At 44.3% G+C, this 18,171-nt stretch overlaps 1 protein-coding gene across 4 annotated transcripts in view; it reads left to right on the top strand.

The window, feature by feature from the left end:
• TFAP4 (transcription factor AP-4) overlaps nt 1-18,171 on the top strand; it is a 49,156-nt gene that overhangs the window by 17,537 nt on the left and 13,448 nt on the right. Inside the window, exons 1-2 of one of the 4 annotated variants that reach the window (XM_056534998.1) lie at nt 2,668-3,515; nt 17,068-17,233. In XM_056534998.1, the coding sequence (XP_056390973.1) occupies nt 3,271-3,515; nt 17,068-17,233 (411 nt within the window). In that variant the 5' untranslated portion in view covers nt 2,668-3,270. Of the gene's footprint in view, nt 1-2,667; nt 3,516-3,855; nt 4,329-17,067; nt 17,234-18,171 lie in introns of those variants that run through there. The other 3 variants (XM_056534999.1, XM_056535000.1, XM_056535001.1) reach the window with 3 other exon arrangements.

An 18,171-nucleotide genomic window follows, 5' to 3' on the forward strand; every position in this document is an offset into this window, starting at 1 on the left:
AACAGAAAACAAAAAAATGGCGTCTGCAAAAGTTTGGGCACCCTGCAGAGTTAATATCTTATACTGCCCCCTTTGGCAAGTATCACAGCTTGTAAACGCTTTTTGTAGCTAGCCAAGAGTCTTTCAATTCTTGTTTGAGGTATCTTTGCCCATTCTTCCTTACAAAAGTCTTCCAGTTCTTTGAGATTTCTGGGCTGTCTGTCACGCACTGCTCTTTTAAGTTCTATCCATAGATTTTCTATTATGTTGAGGTCAGGAGATTGTGAAGGCCATGGCAAAACCTTCAGTTTACGCCTCTTGATGTAATCCTCCGTGGATTTCGAGGTGTGTTTAGGATCATTATCCATTTGTAGAAGCCATCCTCTCTTTAACTTCAGCTTTTTCACAGATGGCATCAAGTTAGTATCCAAAATTTGCTGAAATTTTTTTGAATCCATTTTTCCTTCTACTCGTGAGATGTTCCCTGTGCCACTGGCTGCAATACAACCCCAAAGCATGATTGATCCACCCCCATGCTTAACAGTTGGACAGAGGTTCTTTTAATTAAATTCTGTTCCCCTTCTTCTCCAAACGTACCTTTGCTCATTCCGGCCAAAAAGTTGCATTTTAACCTCATCGGTCCACAGAGCTTGTTTCCAAAATGCATCAGGCTTGTCTATATGTTCATTTGCAAAGTTCAAACACTGATTTTTGTGGTGAGGACATAGAAGAGGTTTTCTCCTGAGGACTCTTTATAGTGGAATAGTGTACCACAACTCCAGTGTCTGCCAGATCTTTCTGGATGGATTGTGCAGTCAAACGTGGGTTTTGAATAGTTTTTCTCACAATCCTGCGAGCTGTTCTGTCTGATAATTTTCTTGGTCTTCCAGATCTTGCTTTAACTTCCACTGTTCCTGATGACTGCCATTTCTTAATTACATTCCGAACAGAGGATATTGACATCTGAAAACGTTTTGCTTCGTATAGCCTTCTCCAGCTTTGTGAGCATCAACTATTTTCAGATTTCTAGACAACTGCTTAGAAGAACCCATGGTGCTGATTGTTGGGGCAAGGTCAAATGAGTCTGGGCATTTAAAACCTTTGAGATTGACATCACCTGGTCTTCCCAGATGATGATTGAGAACAATCCATGACACTGGCAGGTCTCAGCTTTGCAAGGGGGGCAGTGCATGCTATAAATTCTGCAGGGTGCCCAAACTTTTGCAGACGCCATTTTTTTGTTTTCTGTTATTTTGAAAGTGTAAATGATGGAAATAAAATCTAACTTTTGGTGACATATTATAAGAATGTCTAATCTGTAATTTGATGCCTTTTGGAGATTTTTCCATCTTTTCTTGGCTTCTTTATGCACATTAATACAAATTTTTACCTGGGGTGCCCAAACTTTTGATCCCCACTGTACATCATTAGTTGTAATATTGTAACGTCTGATGTGTGTTTGTGCTGTGTAATTGGTTGACTCTGTATAAATATTATTAAACCCATTAAGGATGCAGGAAATATGGGTATACCCTTGGTCCGGGTAGTTGGCGCTATTTAAATATTGTTATTAAAAAAAATTGTACAGAACTAATAAGTGCAATAGTCTGCTTCGGTTTGAAATAGATACTTTTTTTTTTTTTAAATTAGTTGTAATATTGTTGGGTCCAAAATTTGTCAGTGCCGCGTAATTTGTTGCCGCTATATAAATATTATTATCATTCAAAAATGTCTCCAGCAACAGTTTGCATAGGTTTTAATATTGTTTTTATTTTTTATAACAAATTATATTTTAACATCTGATATAACATCTGCTATATGAATATTATTATTAAAAAAAATTCTATGGCACTGAAACTGCAATATTCTACTTCGATTCTAAATTTAAAAAAAAAATTATAATTAGTTGTAATATTGTTGGGTCCAATAGTTGGCAGAGCTGCGTAATTTGTTGCCGCTTATATAAATAGGATTATCATTTTTTTTTTAAAAGTGTCTACAGCACTGCAATAGTCTTTTTATAATTCATTATAATATTTTAACATCTTATAGTTTGTCAGTGCTGCGTAATTTTTTTGTGCTATATCAATTATGATTACAAAAAAATGTCTATGGTAGAGATGGGCGAACTTACAGTAAATTCGATTCGTCACGAACTTCTCGGCTCGGCAGTTGATGACTTATCCTGCATAAATGAGTTCAGCTTTCAGATGCTCCCGTGGGCTGGAAAAGGTGGATACAGTCCTAGGAAAGAGTCTTTCCTAGGACTGTATCCACCTTTTCCAGCCCACCGGAGCACCGGAAAGCTGAACTAATTTATGCCGAGCCGAGAAGTTCGTGACGAATCAAATTTATTGTAAGTTTGCTCATCTCTAGTCTATGGTGCTGAAAGTGCAATAGTCTGCATAGGTTTATATTTTATAATTAATTATAATATACTAACATCTTACAGTTTGTCAGTGCTGCGTAATTTTTTAGTGCCATATCAATTATTATTACTAAAAAAATTCTATGGCGCTGAAAGTGCAATAGTCTGCATTGATTCTAAATAGACACATTTTTTTTCTAGTCCATAAAAAAAAAAAAAAATAAAAGCTCTGAAGTGATATGAGTTTTTGGTGTAGATCAGCTGTAGATCCATGAGAATAAAGGCATCTTTGTGCCCTGTGGGTGCTCCCATGTGCTGATTGGGCCTCCTCCCTGGCAGTGCAGGGGTTAGGATGATGCAGGCACAGAACATGTGCTCTTTTCTCCTTCTTCTTTCTCCTTCCTTCCCCTGCTCTCCTCTCTGCCAAGCTGTCAGCTGATGGGACTGATCACCCAAGCGTGGCGCATGCAGCCAGATCAGCTTCTCGTCCTCCCCATTCAAGCTTCTGTTACCCCACCCCTTCTCCCAGCGGGCCCCAATGCACCCCAAATCCGTGCCCAATTTAGCCCTTGCACCCCTGCAGCACCATGCATGTGCCAGCTCTGCAGATGCCAGCCCTCTTCCCACCGCAGCAGCTCATGCAATGCTTTGCAAATAGTCCTTTGTTTACATGCAATGCCTTACTCTGCGGAAGAAGGGCTGGGATTTGGCTGTGGGTTAGGAGAAGGAGGGGGGAGTGTAGGCTGGGGAGGCTCGGAGGGGGAGGGGTGCTGTTTCTGATCTCTCACCAGCTGTTTCCCGCCTTGAAACAGACATCAGCTGCAAACACACACTCACATTGAGAGGCAGAACACAAGGAGAGAGACAGACACCTCCCCCCGATCATCTGGGACATCCTACACACTACACCATTGATCCCCTGCATGCACCATCACCTAATCAATAAGGCTGATCGGGGGAGCCCACAAAGAGCACGAGCAGAAAAAGGGGGGCGCTGCTATTACTACTATACTACTAAGGGGGTGGTGGGAGGGATAGGCTTTTTTGGGGGGTGGAGGTTGGTCCTCCTGCTGATTGCTATGGAGTATTTCATGATGCCCGCGCAGAAAGTGCCCTCCCTGCAACACTTCAGGAAGACGGAGAAAGAAGTCATTGGTGGCCTGTGCAGGTAGGTGCCCGGGTGCACATGGCAGGGGCTGCAGAGGAGGCGGTGTGGGGGGGGGGTCAGCTGGGTTTACTGGGGGTGGCATGGAATGGGGGACCCCAATGTACCCTGGCTGTATGGGGGGGGCTGTCTAGGGTGATGGGGTAGTGGGCAATGTAGGGCTTTTTAAAGGGCGCAGGGGTGGGGGAAGGTTTGTCACTTGCAAACAGACCCACGTGGTGCCCCGGCCATGCTGCAGAGCTGGGAGCGTGCAACAACACTGCCCGGGGAAACACTGCTGCCCGAACGCATGCCCCCTGGGTGGGGGCAACAGGCATTGGGTAGGGGGGGGGATTTACATAAGATGTAAGGTTGGTGTCTGGCAGCCGCACACCCCCCCTCCTCTCACTAATCAGCTGATTCCTCCATAGACTGCACCACTGGGGGTGTATGAGAGCACTACAAATACCAGCAGAACCAGCGCTGCTCACTATGCCAGGCTGTGTGTGTGCACAAGGTCATGGTATAGGAGGAAGTAGCCTGGCACAGCTGGCATTGGCAAGAGAGGGGGGTGAATTTAGTGCAAGGTCATGTGACCATGCTGCGATTTCCCATGTGAGACGCAATGATGATGCGTTTTTTGTTGTTGTTTCATTTGCATCAGAATTTACCTGCATGCTTATGCGTTATTGCAGAAAATTGAGGAAAAAAACCGCAACCATGTGAAATGGCGGATAGGATTAGACGCGTGGTGTGAATGGAGGCAGAGAGGCTGCGTCTTGTCAGGACGCGTTCACACAAGGTCACGGTGCACCGGCTATACAGCGGCGCCCGTAAGTAAGTGCGTGTGAACACCGCCGTGTAACACGCCCCCCTCCATATTGCAACTCGTGTTTTGTTGTGACGGTGACGCGGTGAGGCGAGAGGGAGGGCACGCTGGGTGTTGTGGTTGCCCGAAGGAGGACTAGTTTGGCTCGTGGGGACCGTGTTGGTGACCTTGCGCGCCGCGGGGGGAGCGGGACGCGGTATAGCGCAGACAGGCCTGGCCGTGACTCTGCAGCCCGCCTGGAGTAGGAGTGTCGTCGGAGCGCACGGCCCGACGGGAAACGTAGTGCGGCGGCGCGGGGAATGCCGGGAGATGTAGTGCGCGCGGCTGACCACGCTTTCTGCTCAGCACAAAGCATGGCACGAGGAGGAGGAGGGGGGGAGGAAGGTCACGTGACCGAGTGTTTGCGGCTCGTGTGGTAGAAGGCGCTCTGCTCTGTAGTGCAGATGACGTCACCCTCTGATATTGTAGTTTTTCATTTAAATAAAGTTGCTCCGTATTTGAAGTAGTTTTTTTTGTAAAGTAAATAGGAGCAGGGTTATCAATGTATTTAACTCTTTATAAGGCAGTGGTCTCCAGCTGTTGCAAAACTACAACTCCCAGCGTGCCCGGACAGCCAACGGCTGTCCGGGCACGCTGGGAGTTGTAGTTTTGCAACAGCTGGAGAACCACCGCCTCAAGGGCTGGTTCACATCTATAGCGGTGTCAAAATGCAAGCTGTAGTATACACATAGGGGGGAGATTTATCAAAACCTGTCCAGAGGAAAAGTTGCCCAGTCGCCCATAGCAGCCAATCAGATCGCTTCTTTCATTTTTAACAAGGCCTCTGCAAAATGAGCCATCTGATTGGTTGCTATGGGCAACTGGGCAACTTTTCCTTTGCACGGGTTTTGATAAATCTTCCCCATAGACTTGCATTGTGCCAATAGAAGTGTATTAGTGACGTATGGGGGTATCGGTATACGTTACAATTGTACACCAAATGGACCCGCCACTGTATACCATGGCATACTGCTTCATTCGTATACCGATATATACTTGCAACATACAGCGCCGAAGCTGTGGACCTCCTCCTGTTGTTGCGAAACTGCAGCTCTGATAGTGGGAGTTGTAGTCTTGTCCCAACCAGAGAGCCACAGGTTGGAGACTATTGGCGTAGAGCTGGTTCACATCAGTATGCCATTAAAAATTGTGCGTAACGCATGTTACGGTAAACCATTGACTTCCGTTTGGCCAACGTAGTCCAAAAAGTAGGTCTCTTGGCTATCTTTTGTCCCCTGTACAATTGTCTACAAACTTATTGTGCACGCACCACTTTTCCGTGCCACAAAAAAACATTTATGAACGTACCGTATATGTTTTTTTCTTTCCTATAGGAATATAGGTGTGGGGAAGTGAGTATAGGTTTGTGTGTGGTTTTTTATTTTTTCTCCCGTATGTATGTGTAGATGGATATAGAGATATATATCTATATCTATCTATTTATTTATTCATTAGAAAAACCATTGGCGCAGCACTCCAAAAGATTCAAAAAAGTGTGAAGTTTATTCCATCATGTCGGTAAAAGCAACGTTTCAGCCCCTCAATGGAGCTTTTTTTTTTTCAAGCATAAAAAAAAAGGCTCCATTGAGGGGCTGAAACGTTGCTTTTACTGACATGATGGAATACATTTTACACTTTTTTTAACCCCTTCAGGACGGAGCCCATTTTGGCCTTAAGGACCGGAGCGTTTTTTGCACATCTGACCACTGTCACTTTAATCATTAATAACTCTGGAATGCTTTTAGTTATCATTCTGATTCCGAGATTGTTTTTTCGTGACATATTCTACTTTAACATAGTGGTAAATTTTTGTCGATACTTGCATCCTTTCTTGGTGAAAAATCCGTAAATTTGATGAAAAATTTGAAAATTTAGCATTTTTCTAACTTTGAAGCTTTCTGCTTGTAAGGAAAATGGATATTACGAATACATTTTTTTTTGGTTCACATATACAATATGTCTACTTTATGTTTGCATCATAAAATTGACGTGTTTTTACTTTTGGAAGACACCAGAGGGCTTCAACGGTCAGCAGCAATTTTCCGATTTTTCACAAAATTTTCAAACTCAGTATTTTTCAGGGACCAGTTCAGGTTTGAAGTGGATTTGAAGGGTCTTCATATTAGAAATACCCCATAAATGACCCCATTATAAAAACTACACCCCCCAAAGTATTCAAAATGACATTCAGTAAGTGTTTTAACCCTTTAGGTGTTTCACACGAATAGCAGCAAAGTGAAGGAGAAAATTCACAATCTTCATTTTTTACACTCACATGTTCTTGTAGACCCAATTTTAGAATTTTTACAAGGGGTAAAAGGACAACATTTTTACTTGTATTTGTAGCCCAATTTCTCTCGAGTAAGCACATACCTCATATGTCTATGTAAAGTGTTCGGAGGGCGCAGTAGAGGGCTCAGAAGGGAAGGAGCGACAAGGGGATTTTGGAGAGTACGTTTTTCTGAAATGGTTTTTGGGGGGCATGTTACCTTTAGGAAGCCCTTATGGTGCCAGAACAGCAAAAAAACCCCACATGGCATACCATTTTGGAAACTAGACCCCTCGGGGAATGTAACATGGGATAAAGTGAACCTTAATACCCCACAGGTGTTTCACGACTTTTGCAAATGTAAAAAAAAAAAAAAATTTTACCTAAAATGCTTGTTTTCCCAAAAAATTTTTATTTTTAAAAAGGGTAATAGCAGAAAATACCCCTAAAAATTTGAAGCCCAATTTCTCCCGATTCAGAAAACACCCCATATGGGGGTGAAAAGTGCTCTGCTGGCGCACTACAGGTCTCAGAAGAGAAGGAGTCACATTTGGCTTTTTGAAAGCGAATTTTGCTCTGGGGGCATGCCGCATTTAGGAAGCCCCTATGGTGCCAGGATAGCAAAAAAAACCCCACATGGCATACCATTTTGGAAACTAGACCCCTCGGGGAACGTAACAAGGGGTTAAGTGAACCTTTATACCCCACAGGTGTTTCACGACTTTTGCATATGTAAAAATTTTTTTTTTTTTTTACCTAAAATGCTTGTTTTCCCCAAAATTTTACATTTTTAAAAAGGGTAAAAGCAGAAAATACCCCCCAAAATTTGTAACACAATTTCTCCCGAGTACGGCGATACCCCATATGTGACCCTAAACTGTTGCCTTGAAATACGACAGGGCTCCAAAGTGAGAGCGCCATGCGCATTTGAGGCCTAAATTAGGGATTGCATAGGGGTGGACATAGGGGTATTCTACGCCAGTGATTCCCAAACAGGGTGCCTCCAGCTGTTGCAAAACTCCCAGCATGCCTGGACAGTCAACGGCTGTCCGACAATACTGGGAGTTGTTTTGCAACAGCTGGAGGCTCCGTTCTGGAAACAGTGGCGTACCAGACGTTTTTCATTTTTATTGGGGAGGGGAGGGGGGCTGTGTAGGGGTATGTGTATATGTAGTGTTTTTTACTTTTTATTTTATTTTTTGTGGTAGTGTAGTGTTTTTAGGGTACAGTCGCACGGGCGGGGGGTTCACAGTAGTTTCTCGCTGGCAATTTGAGCTGCAGCAGAAAGTTTGCGGCAGCTCAAATTTGCAGCCAGATACTTACTGTAATCCTCCGCCCATGTGAGTGTACCCTGTACGTTCACATTGGGGGGGGGACATCCAGCTGTTGCATAACTACAACTCCCAGCATGCCCGTTGGCTGTCGGTGACTGCTGAGAGTTGTAGTTTTGCAACAACTGTAGGTACACTGGTTATGTATCACTGAGTTTGTGACCTAACTCAGTGTTTCACAACCAGTGTGCCTCCAGCTGTTGCAAAACTACAACTCCCAGCATGTACGGTGCATGGTGTAAGGTGACTGCTGAGAGTTGTAGTTTGCAACAGCTGGAGGCACACCGGTCGTGAAACACTGAGTTAGGTAAAAAAAAACTCTTGAGTTTCACAACCAGTGTGCCTTCAGCTGTTGCAAAACTACAACTCTCAGCAGTCACCGACAGCCAACGGGCATGCTGGGAGTTGTAGTTATGCAACCAGCAGATGCACCACTACAACTCCCAGCATGCACTTTAGCTGTTTGTGCAAGCTGGGAGTTGTAGTTAGACAACAGCTGAAGGTACACTTTTCCATAGAAATAATGTGCCTCCAGCTGTTGCAAAACCATAAGTCCCAGCATGCCCATAAGGGAATGCTGGGAGTTGTGGTGGTCTGCCTCCTGCTGTTGCATAACTACAGCTCCCAGCATGCCCTTTTTGCATGCTGGGAGCTGTTGCTAAGCAACAGCAGGAGGCTGTAACTCACCTCCTGCTGTTGCTTCATCGCTGGACTGTCCCTCGCCGCCGCAGCTGCTCCTGGGGCCCCGATCCCAACAGGGGCGCCGGGGATCGGGGTCCCCAGCACCGGGGGTCGTCTTCCCGCACCCGCTCACGCCCTCCGGAAGAGGGGCGGAGCGGGTGCGGGAGTGACACCCGCAGCAGGCGCCCTGATTGGTCGGCCGGTAATCCGGCCGACGAATCAGGGCGATCGTGAGGTGGCACCAGTGCCACCTCACCTCTGCAGGCTCTGGCTGTTCGGGGCCGTCAGAGACGGCCCCGAACAGCCAGTAATTCCGGGTCACCGGGTCACCGGAGACCCGATTGACCCGGAATCGCCGCAGATCGCTGGACTGAATTGTCCAGCGATCTGCGGCGATCGCCGACATGGGGGGCATAATGACCCCCCTGGGCGATATGCCGGGATGCCTGCTGAACGATTTCAGCAGGCATCCGGCTCCGGTCCCCAACCGGCTAGCGGTGGGGGCCGGAATTCCCACGGGCGTATGGATACGCCCTCGGTCCTTAAGGACTCGGGATGCAGGGCGTATCCATACGCCCTATGTCCTGAAGAGGTTAATCGTTTGGAGTGCTGCGCCAATGGTTTTTCTATTGCATGGACTTTAATCAAGTTGGGGCGCTGGCACCGGACACAGTTTGGATAAGTAGTGCTGCATTGTTCTCGTATGTGTTAGAGATGAGCGAACTTACAGTAAATTCGATTCGTCACAAACTTCTCTGCTCGGCAGTTAATGACTTTTCCTGCATAAACGAGTTCAGCTTTCAGGTGCTCCGGTGGGCTGGAAAAAGGTGGATACAGTCCTAGGAAAGAGTCTCCTAGGACTGTATCCACCTTTTCCAGCCCACGGGAGCACCGGAAAGCTGAACTAATTTATGCAGGAAAAGTCATCAACTGCCGAGCCGAGAAGTTCGTGACGAATCGAATTTACTGTAAGTTCGCTCATCTCTAGTGTGTGTGTGTATATGTATGTATGTGTGTGTGTGTGTATATATATATATATATATATATATATATATATATATATATATATATATATATATATATTTATTATCTCTATATCATTCTCAAATACGATTAAAAAAAAAAGTGTGCAACATTGGGCCTGATTGGTCTGGTCTTGTTTTGGTACATACGTTTTGCGGTATACCTCACGTGTGGGTGGGTCTGGGTCTATTCACACACACCGGATATGCAGTTGTGGATTTTGCGAGAGTGCATAAGAATTGCCTTGTAAAATCCTCAATCGCGGATTTTACAACTTTGAGTCCACGGAAGGTCCTCATTCTGAAACCTTTGTAGGTAGGTACACATCTGTAGCACACATTTGTGGTATGCAACAAATGTATGTACCAAAACAAGACCAACTTGGACCAATGTTGCATACGTTATTGTATAAAAATTTTTTTGTTTATGCTTTATATACGTTTGCATACGTTCTAAACATATACACTTTGTTTTGTTAATATGTAAAACAAGCAAAAAAAATAAAACTATACAAAATGTAAACACTTAGACCTATACCACACCATAAGCCACTAATATACTTCTATGGAGATAAAAGTATATGTTCATAGCCAAAGTGGCTGGAAGTCTATGGGTATACTGCAGTGTACGTTTAGGTACCGAATAAACGGATCTCCCGATGTACTGCTGGGGTATAGATGTGAACCGGCCCTTGTGTAGCTACAAAAATAAAGTAGATGTTTAAAACGTATGCAATTGTCTCCGATAAAAACATATGCAATATTGAAAGAAATATGGTACATGTACTTGTGATATGTCAGATGTATGTTGTGTATGGTAGAGATGTGAACGTGCCCTAATTGTGAAGCCTCTGTATAAGGCAATGGTCCCCAACCTGTGGCTCTCTGGCTATTGTAAGACTTCTACGATGGGAGTTGTAATCTCTCAAGCATTGGCAGGTCACAAGTTTGAGGCTATGTGCTGCCAATATACAGTGGGATACCAGTAAGGGTAGGGTCACACATGCTGTATTTTGCTGCGTATTCTCCTACTTGTTGAAGTCAATCGGTAATAAAATAGGCAACGGCAAATGTGACCCTATCCTAAAACTGTATGCTAATGGCCTACCCATTTACTGTCATGAAGCCAACATAGTCTAATAGTGAGTTGACTTTGTTCTATTGCCTGAACATACCCTAAGAAAAGTATATGTTCACACATGGCCGAAATGTTGTTGCAACCACCACCATGTGTGAATGTACCTTGATTTGCTGCAGTCTCAACAAAAAAGTGTATTTTTGGGAAATAGACTGAACATAGAGACTTTGCTCAGTCTAGTAATGTGACTTTATCTGCCTTGGAATATGTCTGAAAACCTTTTAGGGTGCGTTCCCACACGGCGTATATGCAGCGTATTTCACGCTGCGCAAAATTTACAGCAGCAGAGTCCCATTTAATTCAATGGGATTCTGCTGCGCTGTGCAAACGGCTGAATTTCTGTGTCAGCACAAAAAAAATCTGATTTCGTGAACATGCCCATTCTTTCTGCGGACTCTGCACGGAATGCATAGAGGTCTATGAGACGGCGGTCTTTATTGTACAGGAGTCCGCAGTCGGCGAAATGTTGCACAATGATTTTCTCTTCAGCTACTACAACTCATTCGGCTTCCACACGGCGTATACGCAGCGCAAAATTTACGGCAACAGCGGGAAATACGCTGCGTATTCTTTGCTCACTATACACACAGGGCTTTCCGGCGGCCGCCCTATGTGTGCAGTGAGTTTTGGAGGCGGAGCCACGTGACGCCGGCACACAGCCCCGCCTCTAAAACTCACTACATGCATAGGGCTGCTGCCGGAAAGCCCTGTGTGTATAGTGAGCAAAGAATAATCAGCGTATTTCCCGCTGTTGCCGTAAATTTTGTGCAGCGTGAAATACACGCCGTGTGGGAACGCACCCTTACTGGTACTAAAATATATAGCCGAAAGTAGTTATAGTTTTGTAGCAGCTGAAGAGAAAATCATCTTAATAAACCGCTATGTACTGATATAACCCGCTAATCCGACCCGCTAACACATGAGAAGCGTTTCATGCCGGTATATTAAATGTCGGATTAGCGGGTTATATCAGTACATAGCGGTTTATTAAGATTTTTACTGTTTTATTATATGCTGTTTATGCTTGAACACCTCCCCACAAGGGCCCTGTGAAAGGAGGTTGTTATTAATGTTATCCTTTTACAATCTTTTATAATTATTTTATAATAAATTTTCTCATTAGTAAATTGAAGCACAGTTTTTTTTTAATATCTACTAATCATCATGTACCATTTTATGGTATTAGTCTAGAGGCTTATGGTACCCCCCCCCCCCCTTTTTCTTCTTTATAGATTTGGAAATTACTTCTATTAAAAAAATCTTAATCCTTTCAGTACTTATGAGCTTCTGAGGTTAAGGTTGTTCTTTTCTGTCTAAGTGCTCTCTGATGACATGTGTCTCGGGAAACGCCCAGCTTAGAAGCAAATCCCCATAGCAAACCTCTTCTAAACTGGGCGGTTCCCGAGACACGTGTCATCAGAGAGCACTTAGACAGAAAAGTACAACCTTAACTTCAGAAGCTCATAAGTACCGAAAGGATTACGTTTTTTTAATAGAAGTAATTTACAAATCTGTTTAACTTTCTGGAGCCAGTTGAGAGATATAGATATAGATATAGATATAGATATAGATATAGATATAGATATAGATATAGATATAGATATAGATATATAGATATAGATATAGATATAGATATAGATATAGATATAGATATAGATATAGATATAGATATAGATATAGATATAGATATAGATATAGATATAGATATAGATATAGATATAGATATAGATATAGATATAGATATATATATATATATATATATATATATATATATATATTATTATATTATTTATATATAATATATATTATATTATATATATATATTATATAATATATTATATTATTTATATATAATATATATTTTATAATATATATATATTATATATTTTATAATATATATATTATATATTTTATAATATATATTATATATTTTATAATATATATTATATATTTTATAATATATATATATATATTTTATAATATATATATATATATATTTTATAATATTTTATAATATATATATATTTTATAATATATATATTATATATATTTTATAATATATATATTATATATATTTTATAATATATATATTATATATATATATATTATATTATATATATAAATTATTTTCCTGGATAACCCCATTAACTCACCTCCCGTTGGTCTGGTACCGGCCTCATCTGCTTCCTAGGGAATGGAACGTCAGACAGCCGTCAGCCTATCACCGACTGCAGCGATGTTCCGCCTCGGCCGGTGATGGGTTGAGCACACTGTCATGTAAGGAGGACCATTATATACCGTGGAACCGCCATAAGTTACAAAAATACAGCGAGACACACATTTGGCCATACCGCCTAGTGTGTGTGTGTGTGTTTGTTTGCGTGTGTGTGTGTTTGTGTGTTTGTTTGCGTGTGTGTGTGTGTTTGTCTTCTTATAAATAAGATACATATACACGTATGTTAGGCCCTAGTCACATAACGTTTTAGGGCTTTGTTCAACATCTATATTTCAACATATACTGTTCGATACCCATAAGTCTACTGAAGATGTTCGGTCTGTTCAGGAAACAAATTAAACATGGTCCCTAATACTGTCACCGCCAATAAACTAATACCTCTCTACATACATTTCACAATTAGACTAAGTATATAGCGGTGTAATTATTGTTCTTCCCTGGCCCTTTAGCTATGTACTGTCAGTGGAAAACCTGCAGAGTTGTGGTCGCCCGGGGCCTGAGGGGACCTAGTTATTCTGCTCCCTGAGTTAGATACGTGTATCTAAAGAGCCACCTTTTTAGTTTTCTTTGCCCTGGGATAGAAATGCAGCTCTTCCACTTGTCATTAGACGTGCTGGTCATATAAAGAAGAGTGATAAGGAAGAATGGCGTTCATAGGCCAATTGTGTTATCTAAAGTCGGAGAGTCTCTTTAATCTTGGTTATATTGCCCCTGATAAGCCTCTTGTTTAGTTGTGTGCGCAGAGTCAACAGCCATGTCCTCATTTATAGAGGGTCCTGGAAATGTTACTGAAGTGTATTGTGCCATAGGTATCTGCTCACATTATTTGCATATGCCGCCAGTGTTGAATTCTGTGCATTGTAGTTTTGCAACAGCTGTAGGCACACTGGTTGGGAAACACTGGTATAGATAGGGATTGGCACAGTGGTCATGCACATGCCCTGCCAGTCCATTTTATATTTTATACGGGGCTGACCGTAACCATTAGGGACTGTTTAAACTTTCCAGGCATATTTTATTTTCCAACATCATCTGCTAAAATATCAGACGAAAATAACGTGCTGAAAGTAAAATAAAATATATAAAATGTTACTGTGTGTGATCACACCCGAATAGTACAGCGCTCGGATGTTTGTCAGCCCCATAGAAATGAACCGGGACCACTACGTCCTTCTGTTACTGATCTATTCGGCCTTGTTCGTTGGCTGCGCGTCCACATCTGTAGTAGATGTGCGGCCGATGGATAATAGAAGCAATGGGCACAAACTATCCAGCTGTTGTTTGGGTGGTACTCCCTGCATGATGGTTGTGCTTTTATAGTCCTCTTTAAAGGGGTTCTCCACTGCCCTGCCTTCTGGAAGTTCATTACTCCGAACGCTGTGTGCGGGCTTCCGTGTTCGAGGCCGCCCCCTCGTGACGTCGCGCCCGCCCCCTCAACGAAAGTCTATGGGAAGGGGGCGTGTCACGCCCCCTTCCCATAGACTTTCGTTGAGGGGGCGGCATTGAACACTGAAGCCCGCACACAGCGTTCGGAGTAATAAACTTCCGGCGCTGCGAGCGGAGCTCCGTAAGGCAGGGAAGTGGAGAACCCCTTTAAATAAGTGCCAGTCTACAAGATCACGTCCACGTGATGGGGCCCTCACACTAGCATAGCACGGACACCTTTTTGGTGAACATATTTCGGCTGCAAGTCCTACCCGGTCATGGGTGTGAGCCAGGGTTTCACGCTGGGAGTTTATGTTTTTGCAAACGATGGGGGCGCCCTGGTTGGGAAACACTGACCTCAGCTGTCCATTTGGTCAGACCAGGACTTGCAGCAGTAATAGGGATGCATAGATGCATCCTTATAACACTAGTGTAAACCCAGTCTTTGCGTACGCCCACCCTGGGCACATTGTCGGCCTGGAATTCCCAGTAACATCAGTGGATGAGACCCTTTATAGGAACCTCTTGTGAAGTCCCTCATCAATACTGAGTTTATATTGCCGTGTTTTTAGACCTGGGTCATGGTTTCTAAACATAGGTGCCTCCAACTGTTGAAAAACTACAACTCCCAGCATGCCCGGACAGCCGAAAGGCTGTAGTTTTGCAACAGCTGGAGGCATTCTGATTGGGAAACACTGTCATGAGGGATGTTGTGCCACTAAAGGCATCGGATATTGGTGAATTTAACCCTATTGGCTCATAAAAGGACTGCTTTGGCCATGTTGTCAATTGCGCTTTTAAAGGGGAAGACACTTTTTCTTTTAAATCAACTGGTGCCAGAAAGTTTAACAGATTTGCAAAATTACTACTTTTAAAAAATCTTAACCCTTCCAGTACTTATGAGTAAGTTCTTTTCTTTTTTGAGTTTTTTTCTTTTTTTTGTTTCCTTTGTCTGAGCACAGTGCTCTCTGCTGACACCTCTGTCCATTTTAGGAACTGTCCAGATTAGGAGCAAATCCCCCTAGAAAACCTCTCCTGCTCTGGACAGTTCCTGACATGGACAGAGTTGTCAGCAGAGAGCACTGTGGTCAGGCAGAAAAGAAATTCAAAAAGAAGCATACAGCAGCTACCGTATTTTTCGTCCTATAGGACGCACCGGCGTATAAGACGCACCCAATTTTTAGGGGCAAAATCTAAAAAAAATAAAGATTTCGAACCCAATAGTGGTCTCCAATCTGCGGACCTCCAGATGTTGCAAAACTACAACTCCCAGCATGCCCGGACAGCCTCCGGGCATGCTGGGAGTTGTAGTTTTGCAACATCTGGAGGTCCGCAGATTGAAGACCACTGCATAGGAGGTAATACGCACGTGTCCCCGCCGCTTCGGACCCGTCACCGCTGCCCTGGATGTCGCTCCATCGCTGTCGCCGTGTCCCCGTCGCTCCGGAACGTCTCTGCTGCTGGCCGGGTATCCTCGCTCTCCGTCGCCGCCATCACGTCGTTACGCACGCTGACGCACGTACGCGACGACGTGATGACGAGGAAGGAGAGCGCCGGCCATACAGGGGATCCCTGAACGGAGAAGACACCGAGGAGGCAGGTAAGGTCCCTCCCGGTGTCCTGTAAGCACTAACCCGGCTATTCAGTCGGGCTGTTCGGGACCGCCGCGGTGAAATCGCGGCGGTCCTGAACAGTCGGGTTAGTGTCACTTTCCCTTCAGATGCGGCGGTCAGCTTTGATCGCCGCGTCTGAAGGGTTAATACAGGACATCACCGTGATCGGTGATGTCCTGTATTAGCCGCGGGTCCCGGCCATTGATGGCCGCAGGGACCGACGCGATAGATGTGTATTCACCGTATAAGACGCACCGACTTTTCCCCCCCAGTTTTGGAGAAGAAAAAGTGCGTCTTATACGGCGAAAAATACGGTAAGTACTGGAAGGATTACGATTTTTAAATAGAAGTAATTTACAAATCTGTTTTAACTTCCTGGCACCAGTTGATTTAAAGAAAAAATGTTTTCCAGTGGAGTACCCCTTTAAGAGCTTTCTGGGTTCATCTGCTGAAGGGAAGACAGAGGATGTGCAAACAGTTTATTGGCGGAGGAGGCAGATATTATGTGGGATTTATGGACGGCATCCTTAACATCCCATTGCTGTGAGGTGTCTTGCGGCTGCGCTTTGTCCTCCGGTTAATCATGTCCTGTGACTAATCCCATCTATCTGTACGGGGGAATAGATCTGGCGGGGGCAGGAAGCCGGAGTTCCCTCATTCCACCCTGAGGGGGTCAGCTGCCTTCATTCCCCTTCTGATATTGTCATCTGGAAATTATTACAGAACCCTCAGGGCAGACAGGAGGGGATGAAAGGCGGGGGGGGGGGGGGGGGTCCTCAGATCCGGCTTCCATCCTTTCCTGCGCGAGGCCACACACGGAGGTGCCTAACAGGTCACATTATGGAGGCAGAATATCGTCCACGCCCGCCGTAACCCCTACTTTGCTGAAAGTTTGTTATAAAGCATACATACGTGCCTGTACAGAAAGTGTGAATGTGCATCTGTAGTGATTTAAAAAAATAAAAACACTTCTCATGTTGCTCTGTTTTTCAGCCTTGCAAACATCCCCCTGACACCAGAGACGCAACGAGACCAGGAAAGGCGGATACGCAGGGAAATCGCAAATAGCAATGAACGTCGCCGCATGCAGAGCATCAATGCTGGATTCCAGTCTCTGAAAACTTTAATTCCCCACACGGATGGGGAGAAACTAAGCAAGGTAGGTAGCACGGGGAGGTCCAATTATTTGGACACAACATCTCTCAGGTGTGTGCGTGTATGTGTTTTTTATATATATATATATATATTTTTTTAATCTCTTGTGGTTAGACAAAAAAAATAAAAATAATAAATTTGCCTGATCTTTACCACCCACCATCAAAGCAATTTTGAAACTTAACAGGTCCTTGCAGATCACTACCTGGTCCTGTCTCAACATAAGGAAATGCCAACTCCGCCAATTGTTGCCAGAGCCTCTGCCAATTCTCATCAGAAACTTGTGTTGTGTGTGTTATTTTTTTTCCGGTGAGGAACCACGGCGAATAGGAAAGACTTTGTGGGGATTGGGGGGGATGAGTAATTGAGTGTTTTTTTTTTTTTTTTTGTTTTTTTTTTTTAATTTTCTAAAAATACAGTGGTCACTTAACATACGAGGGTAATCCGTTCCAAATGAACCATCGTTTGTTGAAACCATCGTATGTTGAGGGATCCGTGCAATGTAAAGAATAGGATGTTATACTCGCCTGTCCCTGCCGCTCCGGACCATCACCGCTGCCCTGGATGTCGCCCTCCATCACTGTCCCCGGGGTGTCCCCGCCGCTCCGGACGTCTCTGCTTCCCCGGCATCCTCGCTCTCCGCCGCTGCCATCATGTCACTACGCACGCCGCTCCTTTTGGATGACGGGACAGCGTGATGACTAAGGAGAGCGCCAGCGATGCAGGGGATCCCGAAGAGGATGCGCCGGAGCCCCGAGGACAGGTAAGTGATCGTCAGCGGACCACATGGGGCACCGTAAACGGCTATCCGGTAGCAGCTGAAACAGTCTGCGTTGCCGGATAGCCGTTTATGCGATGGCCCCGACATACAAAAGCATCGTATGTTGATGCTGCGTCTGAGAGGCCATCGCATGTTGAAATTATCATATGTTGGGGCCATCG

The sequence above is a fragment of the Hyla sarda genome, chromosome 8 (genome assembly GCF_029499605.1).
Source record: "Hyla sarda isolate aHylSar1 chromosome 8, aHylSar1.hap1, whole genome shotgun sequence".
Classification (NCBI taxonomy): domain Eukaryota; kingdom Metazoa; phylum Chordata; class Amphibia; order Anura; family Hylidae; genus Hyla; species Hyla sarda.